This window comes from Macaca nemestrina, chromosome 18 (assembly GCF_043159975.1).
Source record: "Macaca nemestrina isolate mMacNem1 chromosome 18, mMacNem.hap1, whole genome shotgun sequence".
Classification (NCBI taxonomy): domain Eukaryota; kingdom Metazoa; phylum Chordata; class Mammalia; order Primates; family Cercopithecidae; genus Macaca; species Macaca nemestrina.
Window position 1 is genome coordinate 10,145,563 of NC_092142.1, and position 19,215 is coordinate 10,164,777.

At 43.8% G+C, this 19,215-nt stretch overlaps 1 protein-coding gene and 1 long non-coding RNA gene across 3 annotated transcripts in view; one reads left to right on the forward strand and one right to left on the reverse strand.

Annotated features, from left to right (window-relative positions):
* The first annotated feature begins 1,126 nt into the window (after nt 1–1,126).
* LOC105467785 (uncharacterized) overlaps nt 1,127–19,215 on the forward strand; it is a 74,032-nt gene continuing 55,943 nt past the window's right edge. For both annotated transcript variants that reach the window (XR_011616304.1, XR_003014991.2), the window contains exons 1-3: nt 1,127–1,447; nt 6,393–6,744; nt 10,484–10,608. This is a non-coding gene — a long non-coding RNA (uncharacterized lncRNA). The remainder of the gene's footprint in view (nt 1,448–6,392; nt 6,745–10,483; nt 10,609–19,215) is intronic.
* LOC105467787 (glutamate ionotropic receptor NMDA type subunit 2A) overlaps nt 7,457–19,215 on the reverse strand; it is a 444,595-nt gene continuing 432,836 nt past the window's right edge. The window contains exon 15 of the mRNA XM_071084110.1: nt 7,457–7,692. Coding sequence (XP_070940211.1) covers nt 7,547–7,692 — 146 coding nt within the window. The 3' untranslated portion in view covers nt 7,457–7,546. The remainder of the gene's footprint in view (nt 7,693–19,215) is intronic.

The following is a 19,215-nucleotide window of genomic DNA, read 5'->3' on the forward strand; positions in this document are numbered from 1 at the left end:
GTCGCTATTGTGGGTGCTCTTGGATATCATTTCACTTCACGCTCCCCACTGTCCTGGAGCTGGGTGTGATCTCCATTTTACAGATGAAACAACTGAGGCTTTGGGAGGTTAACTGACTGCCACGACCACATAACTGGTAAAAGATGAAGGTGGAGATTGGACTTGGGTATGACTTTCTACTCCACCATGGAGCCTCTCAAAGATTCAACTTGAAATACGAAAACGGCAACGTCTTCCAGAGACTGACCAGGGCTCTATGGATGAGGCAGTGCCCAAAGTTAAAGATACTTCTGTTGCCTTGCTGGATGTAGTTTCTTGTGCTTTTTAAGGTTTCCAATGAAAAAGGGCAAAGCCAGAGGATGTTCCTCATTAAACCCTGTCCCCATCCCCACCAGTGCAGTCCGTCTGCTGTAAATTGATTTAAATACAGAACCTAGTCCTGGCAAGTGAAAGAGGAAAAGCACAGGATGAGGGAAAATGTCTGTATTCGTTCGTTCTCACACTGCTATAAGGAACTACCTGAGACTAGGTCATTCATGAAGATAAGAGATTTACTTGACTCACAGTTCCACAAGCTTAAAAGGAATTATGACTCGGAGGCCTCAGAAAACTTACAATCATGGCAGAAGGCGAAGGAGAAGCAGTCACGTCTTATCATGGTGGAGCAGGAGAGACAGCCCGAAGGAGAAAGCGCTATGCGCTTTCAAACAACCAGATCTCGTGAGAACTCACTCGCTATCACCAGAACGGTCAGGGGAAAGTCCGCCCACGTGATCCAATCACCTCCTACCGGGCCGTCCCCTGAGACGTGGGGAGGTAACATTTGGGTGGGGACAAAAGCCAAACTATATCAACGTCTATATTTCATGTTCCTCAGAATCATTTGTGAGAGCCTTCAATACGCTTTTTTTTTTCTTTTGAGACAGACTCTCGCTCTGTCGCCCAGGCTGGAGTGCAGTGGCGCCATCTCCGCTCGCTGCAAGCTCCGCCTCCCGGGTTCACGCCATTTTCCTACCTCAGCCTCCCGAGTAGCTGGGACTACAGGCGCCAGCCACCGCGCCCGGCTAATTTTTTTGTATTTTTAGTAGAGACGGGGTTTTACCGTGTTAGCCAGGATGGTCTCGATCTCCTGACCTCGTGATCCGCCTGTCTCGGCCTCCCAAAGTGCTGGGATTACAGGCGTGAGCCACCGCGCCCGGCCTCAATAAGCTTTTTAACTCTTCCTTTAAGAAGTTTTTAATAGGAGATTCCATTCAGTATATATAGAAGGGGCCCGGAAATCTTCATTTTAACAGGCACCCCAGATGCTTTGATGCCTATGTTGACGAACACAGCCCTAAGGGAAATACCAAGCCCCACTCTAAAGTGTATGCATCTTTCACTGCTTCTATAAACGTGTACTGGACACCTATTCTATGCCAGGAGCTATATCAAGAGAGGAGATTAAGTGAGTAATAGAATGCATCCCATACCCTTGCCATGCCAGGATTCTGTTTGTTTTGTTTGTCTTTAGTGCATGGGTATGAGGCCACAGTGGACTAATTTACCTTGGGTAAGTTACTTAATTTGTTGAGAAATCCTATTGCTTGTCCTCTACTTGCTTGGCACTGCACCGCACAGCACGCTGGTTATGCAGGGGTGGAGATGAGCGACATGGCTTTGCCCTTGAGCAGCATGCATTGAAGTGGAAGAGAGACAGAGCAAGTGCACACAGAATCCACGTGATAACTTAAGAAAGTAAATTGCAGTCCTGAAGCGGAGAGTGAACGGGAGTGGGGGTGGCCGGACAGGCTTCATTGGCTTGTCTGCACAGTGAGTCATAACAAACAGTACCTTCATCGTCGCTTATAGTGAGAATTACACTAAGCAATGGACCAAGGGCTGAATTCTGTGCTTGGCCCCTAATAGATGCTCAATGACAGTTAGTGCCCCAGGCTCTGTCTGGTGAGAGCTTATTTTGACAGCACTCAGTAAGTTTGGGGCCAAATGAAATTTTTGCCCTGGCTGTGTAGCACATCTTGTTTACATTGCCATATCTCATTTGAAAGTGGACACAGTTCAAAAAACCCCAATTCAGCTGACTTCTTCCAATATGTTAATTTTCCTTTCCCTATAGGATGTCTTAGCTGTGTTCGAAGGGCAGGGATAGAAATTCCATATTATTTTCAGGTGATAGAAGTTGACAGGGCTATTTATTCACCATTTTGCATTCAAAGAGGCAATCATTGCCATTGTTATATAATCAGCATCACCCTGAGTGTTTTCCAGCATGTTCACCAGAGCAGAAATCTTTTGCACAGCTGTGTACCTGCACTATGAACCAGGGTATACATTGAACACTGTTGTGTTTTCCCATTACACTTTCTTCTTTTCCTTCCTTGAGCTTATCATGTTCCATCTGCCCCAGGGCCTTTGCACAGGCTTTTTGCTCCATCCAACATGATCTGCCCGGAGCCTCTTCACCTGGTTAACTCCTGCTTAGCCTTTGTTTCATCATAGATGACTCTCTTAATCTCCTAGTCTGCATCAGACTGTTACTATTCTGTCCCATAACTGTGTTCTTTCCTTCAGAAGCCTTACCATCTTTTGCAATCATATGCTGATTAGTGCAATTGTTTGGCTCTTCTCTGTTAGACTGGGAGCTCCATGTGGGCAGGGACAGTGGCTGCTGTCACTCACTATCACTTCCCAAACTTTGGGTGGTGTTTGACTAATAGAAGATGCGTAATAAATATCAATGAAAGGAAGGAAGGAAGGGAGGGAAAGAGGAAGAGGAGAAGGAAGGAGGGATAAACAAAAGGAAGGAGGAAAGAAGAGAGGGAGCAGGCTCATGATTAACTAAAATGAAAGCCCTGGGCATTTAAAAATAAGATTCCTCCCTCTTGTTCTTTCACCAGGAATTGTCCTTCAGGTCTTTGCGTCCTGAGATCATTATACCTGGGATGATGCAAAAAGACATAATTCATCTTTAACTGGCTCAACTGGCATCCAGGATTTGGGCACCAGATGAACAGAGAACAGTTTTGTTGTTGTTAGTCAGACATTTTTGGTTGACTGTGCCTCAGGGTCAAGCAGTTTGCTGGTGGGATGCTCTGACCCAAACTGCTTGACCCTCTGTCTCTAGGCAGTTAACCTGTTATTAGAGCACTTACCATATCGTGTAGTAGTTGTCTATTTGTTTGTAAGTCTCCCCAACTAGATTTTAAGCACTCTGAGCACAAAGACGTTCATTCAGGGGAAATTCAGCTCCATATTCATCATTTCTGTGCAGTAAAGGAATGGGAACTAGATGGCTCTTTCTAAGGCTTGTCAGGGAGCACATTTGTAAAGATAGCAACAATCTCAGAGAAAGAGCTTCAGATAAAGAGGTCAAAATTGTTTAGTAAATAGAAGAGTGGCACTCCCTGGAAGTTCCCATTATCAAAAAGCTGAGATTATTTGAAACATTCCATTTGTTTTCACTAGCACAGGAGAGATGAACAGAGCAGAGAACGCTGGTAATGTGCACATTCACTTAAGCTGCAACTTACTCAATGAAGGGTAGGAGGAAAAGAGTAAGAACTATATTAGATCGAGCATCTATTGTGCACCCAGCATCACGCAGGCAGCATGGTGGGAATGCAACATGGCGCCATGAATAGGGGCGTTGGTTCTGAAGTTAGGATGACTTGGGTTCAAGTTCTGGTCCTGTAACTTCTTAGCTCTGTGACGCTAGAAAAGTTACTCTACTAGTCTATTTTTTAGTTTTCGTATAAACAGAGGAAAATATGCTTACTTCACTAAGTCGTAAGGAAGAGTAATTAATGACTACTCAATGAGCAAAAAGGAATCAATGATTAAAACAGATAACATACAGAAAATTCTTTCCATTCTATATAGCTCAGTTGGCTTGAGAGGGTCTCTTTGAGAAGGTGACATTTACTTTGACATCTGGAGAATGAATAGGAGTCAGTGGAGAAAGCAGAAGATGAATCTTAGAAGATTAAATACAGGTTGTATGACTATCACGACATAGAGAAGATTGATATATTCAGAGAACTGAAGAATGGCCAGAGTGCCTGGCATGCAGTGAAGAAGAGGGGTACAATTAAATCACATCGTACCTTAAAGGTCATTTGAGGAAGTCAAAGAGGAAGGCAATCACTGCAGTGGTGATGGTAGAAATGGAATGCAGTGGGTTGAGAGAGATAGGCAGGATGGAGCCATGGGTTGGGAATGTGTGAGGCCAAGGGAGGAGGTGATCAGAATAACTCCCTGCTCTCCTAGCTCTGGGCTAGGAAGATGGTAGCACCAACCCCTGCAATGGGGAAGGCTGCAAGATGAATAAATGGATGTTGGGACGAGATCAGGATTTTAGTTTTAGGAGTGTTAAGTCTAGGATTGCTGTTAGATATCCAAGTGGAAATGTCAAGTAGGCAAATGAAAATTACAAGTCTGAATCTCACAAGGGAGGTCTAGATCAGAGATATATATTTTCGAGTTGTCAGCCTACAGATTGTATTGAATGCCATGAGACTGAGTGGGGATCTAGACAGAATAAAGGGAGAAATAATACATTAAGAAAAAGAGATTGAGTCTTATGTGCTCTGTAATTCAATACCTCTCCCCCAACACACATACACACACGGATACACAATATGGACAATGAGCTGGAGAATACAGCTATTTGAATTCTGCCTCAGCCCTTGACAACCTTTGTAACTTTGACAAGTTACCCCACCTCTCCAAGCCCTGCTTCTATTATCATAAAATAAAAGAATGTTATAGCCCAAGGTTTTATGAGGATTAAAAATGATACGTGTTAATGTCCCAGTCACATCATAAGGTCACTGCAAGTGAGAGCAGGCTTCAGGGCTATTTTCCCTCCTAGGCCCCTCCCTGGTCCCTCAGCCCATGTCCTGACTCTACAGTTCCTTGATTCTTACCACATTCTTTCCTAATCTCATTCCAAACTCCCAGCAGCAAAAGGAAGATCATTGATAACTCTCTGTGGAGTTTCTTTGATTTCAGATATTCCTCCCCTTTCCTGCCTCCAAGTAATATCTGGCTCATCTAAGCAATCTCCAAACTTCTCATGTGGAAAGAAAAAATAGACTATTTGGGATGAGCCACTTTCTAAGCTGCATGCTAATAAGTGGTGCTCTTATTGTTATTATATTTGCTTTCAAATCAGCAAGAATTCTGATTAGATCATGTAGATGGGGACAATATTAGCCAGTGGCATGGAGAAAATAAAAGCTATTCTTAGAAAATCTCTCTCTTGATTAGTCCCTGGTGCCTATTGGATAGTTGTTGATGTCAGTAGATAATCTTGAGATGATGTCAGTGGGTGTTTTGGGGAAGCTGTAGGAGAGAGAATGAGAATGAATGTGTTTGCGAAGAGTAGAGTATTATGCAAGCATCTCTCATGTGGGCCATTCTCAAAGTCGGCATCTTTCAACCAGTACTTCCAACGCGTGACCTGCACCAGACACATCTTAAATACTGTGCGTGAGGCAGAGTGGAAGATGAGTTGAAAGCTCAGGTTCTGGGTCTGAGGTAGGTTGGACAGGATGGTCACAGGCTCCCTTAAAGGAGAACGCACTTGCTAAAAAAAGGGAGAGAACAAACCACCCCACAGTGTACAAACCACATCCCAGGCTCATGGTTAGGACACCCTGCAGCAAGGAGGTAGAAGAGCAGAAGAGAGAATCTCCAAATTTGTGCAAGTGCAGAAACCCATGATTAGTGTCCTTGGGCTGATTTATGGACATGAAAATATTTAAAAGCACACCCCTGGGTAAAGATTTAAGATGCTAATGAGACATGTGTTGTATGTACTAGCATGTACAACCACAGAGCATGCACCGACAGAAAACTGCCCATAACATGCTTCCTGACAACAACCCTTCCCATCCCTTTATGAGTAATCATGAAAGCCTCCCATAAAGACAGTTACCTTAGTGTGAGTCAGTGCTGGCTTGCCTTTGAGCAGCCCGCTCTGATCAGCTGTCAGAGTGTACTTTCACTTTGCAATTAACTTTCTTGCATACTTTGACTTTGGACTCACTCTCAAATTATTTTGTGCAGCAAAGTCAAGAACCTGGTGTGGTCCAGGAGCAACAGGTCTACACAGCTTGGGTTCAAACATGGTCTCTCCCTTTCCTGCATGGACATACTTAATCACTCTAGGCTTACATGTCTTTTTCTATCGCATGGAGGAAATAATACTACCTGCCTCAGAGCTTTGTTGTGAGGATTAAATGCGATGACCCATGTAAAAGATTGAGGAGTTTAGTTGAAACGTGGTGATTGTCTCATAAATGTCAGTAGCCTTTATCTTATTTAATTCACACGACAGCCCTCTAAGGCAGGTGCTAATATCACCTCTTCCTCTCTCTCCTCTTTTCCAGCATACTCAAACTGAGGCTCAAAGAGCTTAAAGGACTAATCTGAAGACCCAAACATAGCAAGTGGCTGACCTGAAATTTGAGACTAAGCCTTCCCTACTTGAAGCCAGTGTTTTATCTGCTACATCCATAACCTTGAACAAGTGCCAGAAAATTAATGACTGAGCCACATGAAGACTTGGAACTGACTGAATGACAGTATTGTAGATATAGGCGTATGGATGAATGGGTATGCCAAAGAACCATGATTAACTCAAAGTTGTGCCTGCTGCATTCAGCAACTTGCATTTACACCTTTAGTGAATACTCCTGGAAGTGCCATGACGTGGCCCAGACACTGAAGGGAGCAAAAGTGGTAAGACACAACACAAGTCTTTGCCCTCATGAAGCTTACAATTTAGTGGAAGGGACTGAGATAATCCAAATAATGAACAAATAAATGTACAATGAAAAAATCTAAGGTCCTTGTTATAAATATATGTTAATTTTATTTTTCATTTTTAATTAATTAATTAATTTTTAGAGACAGGGTCTCACTCTGTCACCCAGGCTGAAGTGCAGTGGTGTGATCACAGCTCACTGCAGCCTCAACCTCCCCAGCTCAAGCAATCCTGTTGCCTCAGTCTACTGAGAAGCTGGGACTACAGAGATACACTACCGTGCCCGACTAATTTTTTATTTTTAGAGATGGGGTTATGCTGTGTTTCCCAGGCTGGTCTCAAACTCCTGGCCTCAAATAAACCTTCTGCCTCAGCCTCCCCAAATGCTGGGATTACAGGTGTGAGCCACCATGCCCAGCCTAAATTTTATTTTATATACATACCACATATATATAATAGGGACACACACAAACACACCCCTTGAGTCACTAATCTAGTATGAGGGTTCAGGGAAGGCTCTCCTAAGTAATTATAATTATTATTATGGAATAATAATTATTAATACTTTTACAACACTTACTATATGTCAGACACTGAGGTTTTTTTATGCTTTACATATTATCCTCATAGCAGGTCTATTATTGCTGCTATTACGCCCATTTTAGAGACAAAGAAACTGAGACGCCCAAAGGTTAAGTGTTTTATTTGCCCATGGTCACACAGTTAGCAAATGGTAGAGCTGGGCCAGGAGGTTGGCTGCCGAGCCGACACTCCTAATCAAGCTGAGGTCTGAAGGATGTACAGGTGTTCACGAGGCAAAGGGCAGGGGTAGCATTGCGGCAGGCAGAAGGGCGGCAGACACAGATTCCCTCTTGCAGCAGGAAGCACAGAGAGCACTTGGGACCCAATACTGCTGCGTGGAGCTGGAGTTCAGGGAGACAGGAAAAGCGAGGTTAGAGGAGGTACTGAAAGAAAGGCAGAGGTGGACTATGAAGAGCCCGTGGGCCCTTCACTGGATCAATCATCCAGTGAGCTGTTCACCAAAACTAAGATTCATTCGAAGAGAAGGAAATAGGGAGATCAACAGTTTTTGATCTAAAATGCCTTAATAGGTGGTAGTTTAACTGGGTTAAGTATAAATTCCTGCAATTGGATCCCAAATGCCTACTGTCCAAAAACATGATAGGGGTGTTACTTCTAATTAGAGCATATGGGGAGAAAGGCTTTCGGGTCTGAGTCAGCTGGAAATGCAGTGTGTCTCATCTGCATGGCATGGCCACCAAAAGATGCTTATCTCAGACTGTCTCCCCAGGAGGAGGGAACACATATCATCATTGTCTCTGAGATTATCAGAAGATGCCTAGACTGTGACATATGCAATCCTGTGTGTCATACAGTCAAAACTTTTACAGAACCCACTCAGTCTTAGTGGTGTTCAGGATGCTGACAAGGAAACATTTAGCATCAAGAGCTTATTTTGTACTAGGCTTTGGCTAGGCTCTTCACACTCACAGCTTTTCCATTTTTCTCTTCGCTTTATAACATGTCAATTCTGATGAGGGGACAGCAGCTCAAATGGTTAAGTGACTTGTTGAAGGTGGTGCAGGAAACAAAAGGGGAATTTCAACTTGGGTTGGCCTGACTCAAAGATTATGCTTTTTCCACTCTACTACATTGTCTCTCTCAAGACAAAATAGAAAGAGCAGATAAAATGGAAGGATAGTTAGCCTTGAAAGGGAAGACTTGGTGAAACTTGATATTTATCTTCTGGTTCTTGCCTCAGTTTCCTCATCTGTAAAATGGGGGTAATAATAGTACCTACCTCATAGGATTGCTCCAGGGATAAGCAATGTAATTCAGGTAAAGGAATCTGTACTTTTTCTGCAAATAGCCCTTCAGAAAGTTAACTTTTATTTCCATTATTATTATTTCACTTGATGATGATTTTGTTGATGAAAAGGTAGTGAAGTTATTCTAGGTGAGTCCAGAAGATATAATAAAGGCAAATGGCCAGTTTTAGAGAAGTTGGTTTCGTCTTAATGGAGTTAGGAGGGTCTTTCAAACAGGTATAAATGATCCGTGTTTGAAAGGAACAACTCCCTGTAGAAGGAAGAGCCTCAGGAAGTGGTGAGCTCCCAGTCACAGGAGTTTCCCAAATCCAGGCTAGACAACCACTTGTAGAAATATAATAGGAAGGAGGCCGGGGGATCATGCCTGTAATCCCAGCACTTTGGGAGGCCAAGGCGGGCAGCGTATCACGAGGTCAGGAGTTCAAGACCAACCTGACCAACATGGTGAAACCCTGTCTCTACTAAAAATACAAAAAGTAGCTGGATGTGGTGGCGTGTGCCTGTAATCCCAGCTACTCGGGAGGCTGAGGCAGGAGAATCGCTTGAATCCAGGAGGTGGAGATTGCAGTGAGCCGAGATCACACCACTGCACTCCAGCCTGGGTAACAAAGTGAGACTCTGCCTCAAAAAAAAAAAAAAAAAAGAAGGAGCTGTCATAGGAAGGATCTGCTCATCAAATTGAGTTATGCAACCTCCGGGTGCCCTTCAAAGTGAAAATCTGATTCTGTCCCCCCACATCTGCTCTGAAGTGACCACTTTTGTTGTGATGTAGGGTAGATCTAGGGCACCTGTTCCAAAAATAGCGAGAGAGTAAAGCAGGAGGTGGAGCTGGGGTTTTGTACATATCACCTTCCCCTTGGCACACTCCTCATGTATGTCACTGGGCCAGATGGGAGCAGAGACTTGGGGAGCTATTCTGACCCACCCATGGACTTTCTGCAGCATCTCACCTTGAGCACACCCCACCTGCTCAAGCTGACCCTGGGAGACCCAGCTTTGTGGCTGCCCCAAAAGAAGGGCACCTCAACTCTGGCCAGGACATCCACCCCAGGAACACTTGGCCTACCCTCGCCAAGATTCTGATTTAGAATTTCAAGAAGTCATCACTGTGAGAAGAAGGCTGGGCTTCTGCTCTTAAGAGCTTAAGGCAAATTCACCCTTGAGTCCTCATGTGGGAGATTAATTGACATTTAGGCACAATGAGAGCTCCTTAAATATAGGAATGAGGTGTTATTCCTCTTTGTATTTCTCACAGCCTAGTATAGGGCCTAACACATAATACCTGCTCAATGAATGTGTAGTGAATGAATATGTGAGTTAATGAGCAAATATTTAAATGACAAAATCAATTTATTCATTCAACAAATATACATTTACTGGGTTTCAAATCAGCTTGATAGTTACATTAGAGGGTGCAACTTAATACAATTGTAAGCATGTGGCTACAGGAACAGAAAATATTTCCAGGCTAGAAAGACTTTCAATTTTTTGGTGGGGGGAATAAAATTGATATTTAAATTTCCATGGCCAGGGCTTGGATGGAGGCAAGACATGCTCACACACAGCAAAATATGAGAAACCAAGAAATAGTTGAGCCACCTTGGGTTAGTGAGTTTGGGCATACTTGGCCCTTTTCTGCACTCAGCTCTTTCTGTATATACAGTGGTTTTAAAACAGAGCCACACATTCTTTGAGATGCCTCCCATTAAGAGGTGAAACTTAATTCCTTCTCCTTGAGTGTGGGCTGGAGTTAGTAACTCACTTGACTAGAATATAATGAAAGAGCAAATAGTTCACTTCTGAGACTGTTATAAAAGGTATTGTAGATTTTTTTTCTCTCTCTCTCATCACTTACTTTTCCTAGACAAGCCAGATGTCATGTGCTTAGCACTCTCAAGCAGCCCTATGGAGATGCCCACATGGTGAAGAACTGAGCCCTCCAGCCAACAGCCAGAAAGGAACTGGGGCCTCCTTCCAACAGCTTTGAGAGTGAGTTTGGAGGCAGATCCTCCAGCCCCAATTAAACCTTCAGATGACTGCAGCCCTAGTCAACCTATATATAACCAATTATATATATTGAATATAACCTAATGAGAGACCCTTAGCCAGACCACCCAAAGAAGCTGCTTTAAAATTCCTGACCCACTTTAAGATAATAAGCATTTGTTGTTTGAAGCTAAGTTTTGGGAAAATTTGTCTTTTCATTGTGCTTGGTGATAGGAAAGACAAAATGGGACCTGGGTGCTGTCTAATGAGGGATGACTATCTCTTCATTCTTTTTTTTCTTTTTTTTTTTTGAGACAGAGTCTTGCTCTGTTGCCGAGGCTGGAGTGCATTGGCGTGATCTTGGCTCACTGCAACCTCCGCCTCCCAGGTTCAAGCAATTCTCTGCCTCAGCTTCCCCAGTAGCTGGAATTAAAGGGGTCCCCCATCATCATACCTGGCTAATTTTTATATTTTTAGTAGAGATGGGATTTCACCATCTTGGCCAGGCTGGTCTTGAACTCCTGACCACGTGATCCACCTGCCTCAGCCTCCCAAAATGCTGGGATTAAAGGCATGAGCCACCGCGCCTGGCCGACTGTCTCTTCATTCTATCTCTTGTTGCACCTTCCTCTTCCTTGGCTCTTGTTTGCATTAGAGGCTCCAAGCAATCATAAGTAACAGGAGCCCTGAGTACATACAATGTCACCAGCTCCTGGGATCCCAGCCCTAGAAGAGTGATCGGGACTTCTTGTTGACTTTGGAAGAAATGGAAGAGGAGGCGGCTACTTTTCAGAGGGCAGGCCTGCCTGCAGTACTGCTGAGTTAAGAAGGGCAAGGCTGCTGTTTTTTCCTCAGGCAAGAAGAGAGACAGAGAGAAACGCAAGAGAAAGAAGACTTCTGAGACACTGTAGCATGTCAGTGGGAGGTGGAGAATGGAAGAGAGTTGGACACTTCTTTAAGGGAAAGTAAAGAATTTCAAACAGAAAGTCACAGCATGGTCTGTTCCTGGCTTCTGCCAGCCTGTACACTGTATGGAAGTTTTTATCAAGCCAGAGTGCAGAAGGTTTTGCACATATGTCCTCAGAACTTTTAGCACCTTGGAGATTCCAGGAGTAAAAAATATGTGCTTCTTTTCTAACTGCTGTCTAAGAGATTGGTAATGAAGGTTTTGCACATACCTTTCTGGAAACTTCAGAACCCACGAAAGCACAGAATTGGAACCTGTGGCCACTTTTCCATCTACTTGAGAGAGCGACCTGAGTATGACCTCTAATTCATGGAAAATTCTCACCTTTGTGAAAAGACAGTCCCTAGGATTTCCAGGCACTAGAAGTTGCCTGGAAGGTAACTTCCAGGAAGTAAGTTATTGTTTCTGTGGACATAACCTGAACACAACTACTACGTTTCGGAACTAAAAAAAATTACAAAAGGAATTATCTTTTGTACTGTATAGTAATAATCCCTCTGTACAACCTCATGAAGCAGTCAGAAGTGGGGTAAATATCCTCATTTTACAGACATGCATGAGAAGAGTTGGAGAAGTCGAGTGACTGGACTAGAGTCATACAGCTAGGATGTGGAGAAGAACCCAGGATTCCTGGCTCTTCTTTCTGCTGCTTGTTTATTTTAAAATATGTATTGAGACCTTACAGTGTACAAGGGATTAGGGACCCAGGACAGTTTCTGCCTGCACTCTATTGGAATCTAGGTAACATTGAACATGGCAGTAAAGGTACAAGATGATGGATGTAGAGTCCAACTGACATGCGTTCACCTCCCAACCTCAGCTTCACAATGACCACCTGATCCTATTGCCTTAAGGATGTCATTTCGACTCTCCTTGGTTTCCTCATATGTAACGTGGCTGGGCATGGTGGCTCATGCCTGTAATCCCAGCACTTTGGGAGACTGAAGCAGGAGGATCACTTGAGCCCAGGTGTTCAAGATCAGCCTGGGCAACACGGCGAGACCCCATCTCTACAAAAAATAAGAAAGTAGTCGAGTGCAGTGGCACATGCCTGTAGTCTCAGCTACTCGGGAGGCTGAGGCAGGAGTAGTGCTTAAGCCCAGGAGGTTCGAGGCTGCAATGAGCTGTGATTGTGCCACTGCTACGTGGACAACAGAAAGACCTGGTTTTATTTTTACTCAAAAAATAAAAGAAAATAAAATGGGGATTATAATCCTTGCTGCAAAGGAGTGCTCCAAGGATATTTTTAAGGGTTCTTTTTAAGGGGGGTAGTTTAATGAACTTTGACAAATTTTGTCAGAACTCTAAGAAAAAAAGATAAATGACCCCAAAAACTCTATTATCAGCAGAAGACTACAGGATCTTGCACGATAAAACTTTCTTTAGCTTTATCCTCGGAATTACTGCACATTTGACTGGGAAATGAAAGCTTTTCCCTCTCACAGGACCAGAACTGTCTGTTAATTAAATTTGCTCAGCTGTATGGCCATTTGGCTTTAGACAGCAGAATCTTGGGGGACAAAAAAAGAATCAAGCCATCCTACATAGCCACATCACTGGCAGAAGCACATGTCTCAAGTCCCAAGTATAAATCACCTCCCAATTAGGAAATAATTATGGCCCCAAATGGGGCTACATGGGTGTTAAGGCATCCCACAAATTGCTGATTAGTTTCATAGTAGCAATAGTATTTAGTGCCACTTCAGTTAATAGAAAAATGTGTTGAAAATGGCCCATCTTCAGCTGCTCCAAAGAAAAAGCTGAGGTTAAGGAGAAGCTCAGAAGACAGGGAATGACACAAGAAAAAAGAAAAGCCTTTGTCCATTTCCTTGAAGGAGGTACTGTGCTGTAAAGAGTTCAAGGGCCGGGCACGGTGGCTCATGCCTGTAATCCTAGCCCTTTGGGAGGCTGAGGCTGGTAGGTCACTGAGGTCAGAAGTTTGAGACCAGCCTGGCCAACATGGAGAAAGCCCCTTCTCTACCACAAATACAAGAATTAGCTGGGTGTGGTGGTGCACGCCTGTAGTCTCAACTACTCGGGAGGCTGAGGTATGAGAATTGCTTGAACCCAGGAAGCGGAGGTTGCAGTGAGCCAGATTGTGCCACTGCACTCCAGTCTGGGTGACAGAGCTAGACTCCATCTTAAAAAAAAAAAAAAAAAAAAGTTTAGGGGTGGTTTGGGGTATGGAGTCAGACCATCTGGGTTGAGGCCTCCTTTCTCTGCCGCATATCAATTCAGTGATCTGGGCTGGGTCACTTTTATCTCTGAGTCTCAATTTCCTTATCTGTTACATGGAAGTGAATAAAAATTGCGATATAACCTGCCTCACAGGGCTCTTTTCTACAGCAACATAGAACAGCACACAAATAGTTGCCATTGTGTTCTTCTGATCCTCATACCTTATAGATTACTTATTTTGGGATCAAATAAGTGTGTTCTTGTGCATGATTTGCTTCATGATATAATTGATCTGTTGGCCCTGTGGTAGACACACAGGTTGTAGTTTGAAGTGCGTTGAATCAGGAAAGAGTCTTGAACCTGAGCTTTTGTTTGGTTGGAAGAATTTAATATTACGATGTTTGTGAACCTGGCTCAGACTAGTACATAGTAAGGATTCAAGAAATGTTGATTTTCTTTACCCATCTCAGCACTTGGTGCCAGATTCAACCATGAAGTCTTGATTGCTAAGATCTGAGTGAGCTTGAATGACATATACCCTTTCTCCCAGCCTCAGTTTCCTCATCTCTAATGAGAGGGGATGAGAGGGGACAGAATTCATTACAGTCTGGGCCAGGCAGAAAAATAAGAAAGGGGGTTCCTGGATACCATGTGTCTTCTCATTATTTCATAACCCTTATAAAACCATCCATCTCTGTGAGAGTCTGAGGCTCCTAAACCTAGAAAGATTTTGAGACCTATGCCTGAGGCACTGTTTACCCCACTCTCTTTAAGGACCACAAACCCTGATTCTTAGGGACCCCCACCTGATTGTTACTCACCTGAGCTCTATCTACATGATCTTCCAACAAATCAGCATTTCTGGAAGTTACATCTCTGCCCCAGACAAACTTTCCTAGATCAAATCTTCCCATGGGTGAAGCTATTTGCCACACAGTGCAAATGACAGTCTATCCCTTTCCCGCCCTTACCATGAACACAAGGGCAATGCCCCACTAGAAACTCTCCTCAAGGGTTTTCTCCACTCCTTCAGGTTAGGTCAGACTTAGAGAAGGGTCTACTGCAAGGGCTTGGGTCTTCTGCAGCCTCAGGGAAGACGGTCTGCCTTGTTGAGGCAGAAGGAAGGCAGTGACTTCTTCAGACTAGAGCAGCCGCCATTTCTTCCCAGAAGGCTGTGGGACTTGGCAGCCATTTGGGGGCTCCTGAAGAGGAAATCCCTAGCCTTACCCAACTGTGAGGAGGCTGCAATCTAGCCCAGGCCCCAAGAAGAAGAGTCTCTATGCGAAGCCACCATCGTCTTAAAGATTCAGAAGTGACCACTAGACTGTAATCTACCAAAGAATGGGCCTTTGTACAGAGTAAGTACACGGTGCGTGTGTGGATTTTGAGAGAACGAGAGACTTGCTTTTTCCCCTAGTTACATTGCCTCTCAGAAAACAGAGAGAGTTTTGGTTGCCAGAGCCAGGTATTGCGGTCTTATATGTGACTTTCTGAACTCTGTTACTATTTCAGCGGGGTCCCCATGAACCCTTTTGTATGTGTCCCGGGTTCATAGGGGTTGGTATATAAGGCATCCTTCATAAACTGCCCTTTGAATATCCTTGGGAAGGTTAAAGAGATTAGGGGAAAAATGGAGGAGATGTGAAGGATATTTTCAACCCCTCATTGAGAATATACTTTTAGTTATATATTTAGTTTTAATTCTGAAGGAAAAAGTGTACCTTGCCATATGAGAAGTGCCCAAGAGCAAGGTGGGATGAGCTAGGAGGCTAGGAACTACTTGTCCTAATCAATGGCATTCTATTCACCCACCCTTCATGCATTCCTACTTTCATCCATTTAGCCACATATCCATCTAGTCATGTACTTACCCTTTCCCTCTCTCTGTCCACTCATTCATCCAACCAATTTTTCATCCATCAACTGTTACTTATTGATCCATTCATTCATTTGTTCATGCAACATTTACTGGATACCCACCATGTATCAGACACTGCTGGTGCTTGAACAGTGAATGAGATACATCAAGTCACTACACTTATTCCGTGAAGACGTACAATGAACAAATACACACAAATATATGATAAAATTACAGATAGTGTTAAGTGCTATAAGGACAAAGTATGCTATGGGAACAGAGAGTGATGGGGGAGATTCTATTTAAGATAGTGTGGCCAGATTGGGCACAGTGACTCATACCTGTAATCTCAGCACTTTGGGAGACGGGAGGATCACCTGAGCTCAGGAGTTCGAGACCAGCCTGGGCAACATAGCGAGGCCTCATCTCTACTAAAACTTAAAAAAAAAAAAAAAAAAAAAAAGGTGTGGTGATGCATGCCTGTAGTCCCAGCTACTCAGGAGGCTGAAGTGGGAGGATCGCTTGAGCCCGGGAGTTCGAGGCTGTAGTGAGCTCTGATCATGCCACTGCACTCCAGCCTGGGTGATAGAGTGAGACCCTGTATCAAAAAAAAAAAAAAGTGTAGTCAGACAGTGCCTTCCTGAGATGACATTTAAACAGACCTTTAGGTATAATAAAGGAGGAAAGCACAGAAGTATCTAGGGGTAGAGTTACAGGGAGAGGCAGTTGCAAGTACCAAGACCCTGAATTACCTCTGTTTGAAGTGAGAGAAGTTCGGTGTGGCTGGATCTTAATGAGTGTGGTGCAGAGCAGTAGTAGACAAGATGGAAGATGAGGCAGACCAGTTGGCACCCTAAGGTCATAGGGAAGAATTTGGATTTTATTCTGATTGTGATGGAAAGATACTAAAGGCCTGAGAACAGATGAATCATATTATCTAATTGATGTTTTTAAAAGATTGCCCTGTCTTCTGTCTGGAGAATGGATAAGAAGGAAGCCAGGGGAGAGGCTGGCAGATGGGTTAGAAAGCTGTTGCAGTAGTATAAATCAGAGATGATGGACTGGAGTGACGGGGAAGGAGTGATGAGAAATAGATGGGTCTTGAATGTATTTTAAAGGTCATGAAGGCCAGACTCGGTGCCTCATTCCTGTAATCCCAGCACTTTGGGAGGCCAAGGCGGGTGGATCACTTGGGGTCAGGAGTTTGAGACCAGCCTGAACATGGTGAAACCCTGTCTCTACTAAAAACACAAAAAATTAGCCAGGTGTGGTGGTGCATGCCTGTAATCCCAGCTACTCGGGAGGCTGAGACAGAGAATTGCTTGAACTTGGGACGTGGAGGTTGCAGTGAGCCAAGATCGTGCCATTGCACTCCAGCCTGGGTGGCAGAGTGAGACTTCATCTCGTAAATAAATAAATAAATAAATAAAATAAAGGTCATAAAGACACATAATTGGATGTGAAGGGGAATAGACGAGGGAAGAATCACTATACAGACATTTGGCTTGAGATATCAGGTCAATAGCCATGCAGTTTTCCAAGATGAGGAACAATGGCAGAGGACCAGATTTCTGTTGGAAGGATGGGCTGTCCACAGTACTTTTCAAGATATCTTAGGTCTTGGATGTCTTTAAGATCTCTCAATGGAAATATGGATGGGAGTATAGAGCTTATGGAGAAAGTTGAATCCGAATATAAAAATGTGGGAGTGGCATTTAAAGTCACAGGACTGAGTAAAATAAGCTAGTTAGAAGAGTACCATAAGCTGAGAACTGATTCCAAAGAACTCCATCTATTCACCACCACCAGCCATTCACTCTTTCATCTAGCTGTCCTTCTACTCATCCAAAAATGCTTAGTGTCACATGATGTACTGGGTGCTAGGATTTAAAGGTGAACAATTTTATGGCCCCTGTTTTGGAAAAGCTCACATTCTAAGGAAAAGTAGCACACCTAAAAATGTAGTAAAGCTTGATGCATTATATTATAGAGGTGTGTACATGGGGCTATGGATCGTGGAGAAATCAACTGTTAACTATGCTTCTGGAGGAAGCTTGGAAAGACTAAGAAGAGGTTTATCTTTAAAATAGACCATAAAAAAGAATTAAGCATTGATAAGGAGACCAGCATTCCAGGAAGAAAGAACAGCATCAGCAAAAACATGGGAGCATAAGAGCTCATGGTGTCCTTGAGGAAGGGTGAAAATATCTTTGATTCCTTACAGCATAAGATGCATGGTAGAAAGGGGTATGGCAGGGGTTGGAATGGCTTTGTGCACTATAGCAAGGAATTGGGCTTTCCCTGTGGGCCACGGGGGACCAAGCTGAAGGTTTTAAGTTAAGGAGAGGTGGAACTAACATTGTCAGATTTGGGTTGTAGAAATGTCACTTGATCTGAAGATGGGGGTTGTTAAACCAAATTCAAATCTGGGTTTAGTAAAGAGAGACTTTATTCAAAAGGATTATTGCAGAGGGAGAAAGGGATTCTTGCAATAGAGGAAGAGGGCCTATTGCAATCGGGAGAATGCTCTGACAATAGATTTGCAAGCATCTCAGGGTTAGACAAAAGGGTTTTTCTTTTACAGGGAGGAGTAAACAAAGCTAGAAAGAACAGGGTACAGGAAAGTGAGATGAACAGGAGAGGCACAATTGGTCAGAAGGTGGATAGATGGGGTATTTAAGACTTGCCTATTCCCAGGAGGAGCTGTTAGGGAGAGGTTTTAGGCTGGCTTGGGCTGAGGTTTGGCCAGAGTTCAAGGACCTGGAGAAGGAGGGAAGCTTAACCGTTTGATTAACAAGCACTTTTGTTCCAACTGATCAGTAGGGATCAACATTTCAGTTAATCATTTATGAGGCAAAGAATAGGCATTGGGAGGGCGTGTGTCTGGCCTTGGTGTGGGTAAACAAGTGGGAGCATCTGTGAGTCTTAACTAAGTCATATAGGTAAGACTCCTGTTCTTGCTACTCCTGTTCATCTCACTTTCCTTTACCTTGTTCTTTCTAGCTTTATTTACTTCTCCCTGTAAAAGAAAAACCCTTTTGCCTAACCCTGAGATGCTTGCGGACTTATTGTCAGAGAATTCTCCCTATTGCAATAGTTCCCCTCCCGGTATTGCAAGAATCCCCTTTCCCCTCTTGCCATAAGGGTGCTTCTTGGTAAAAGTCAACATTATCAGGGTCAAGGCTACAAGCACAGGAACTGCACAGGAAGACAAGAGCTAGGTGTGGGACAGTGGCTAAGCTTTTGGCTGAAATCCTGAAGCCAAGCCAAGAATTGTCCTGAATTCCGTGCCTCCCTCTACCCTCTCCCCTTGCCAAAGTGGGGAACTCGTTATTTCCCCTTTGTACAAACATTAAGCCTGCCTGAAACAGCAATTGATATGGTTGGGGTATTTGTCCCCTCCAAATCTCATGCTGAATGTGATCACCAGAAGTTGGAGGTGGGGCCTAGTGAGATATGTTTGGGTCATCGGGACGGATCCCTCATGAATGGCTTGGTGTCCACCCTATGGTAATGAGAGAGTTGTCTATTAGTTCATGAGAGAGCTGGTTGTCTAAAGGAGCCTGGCATTTCTCTCTTGCTCTCTCTCATCATGTGACACACTGGC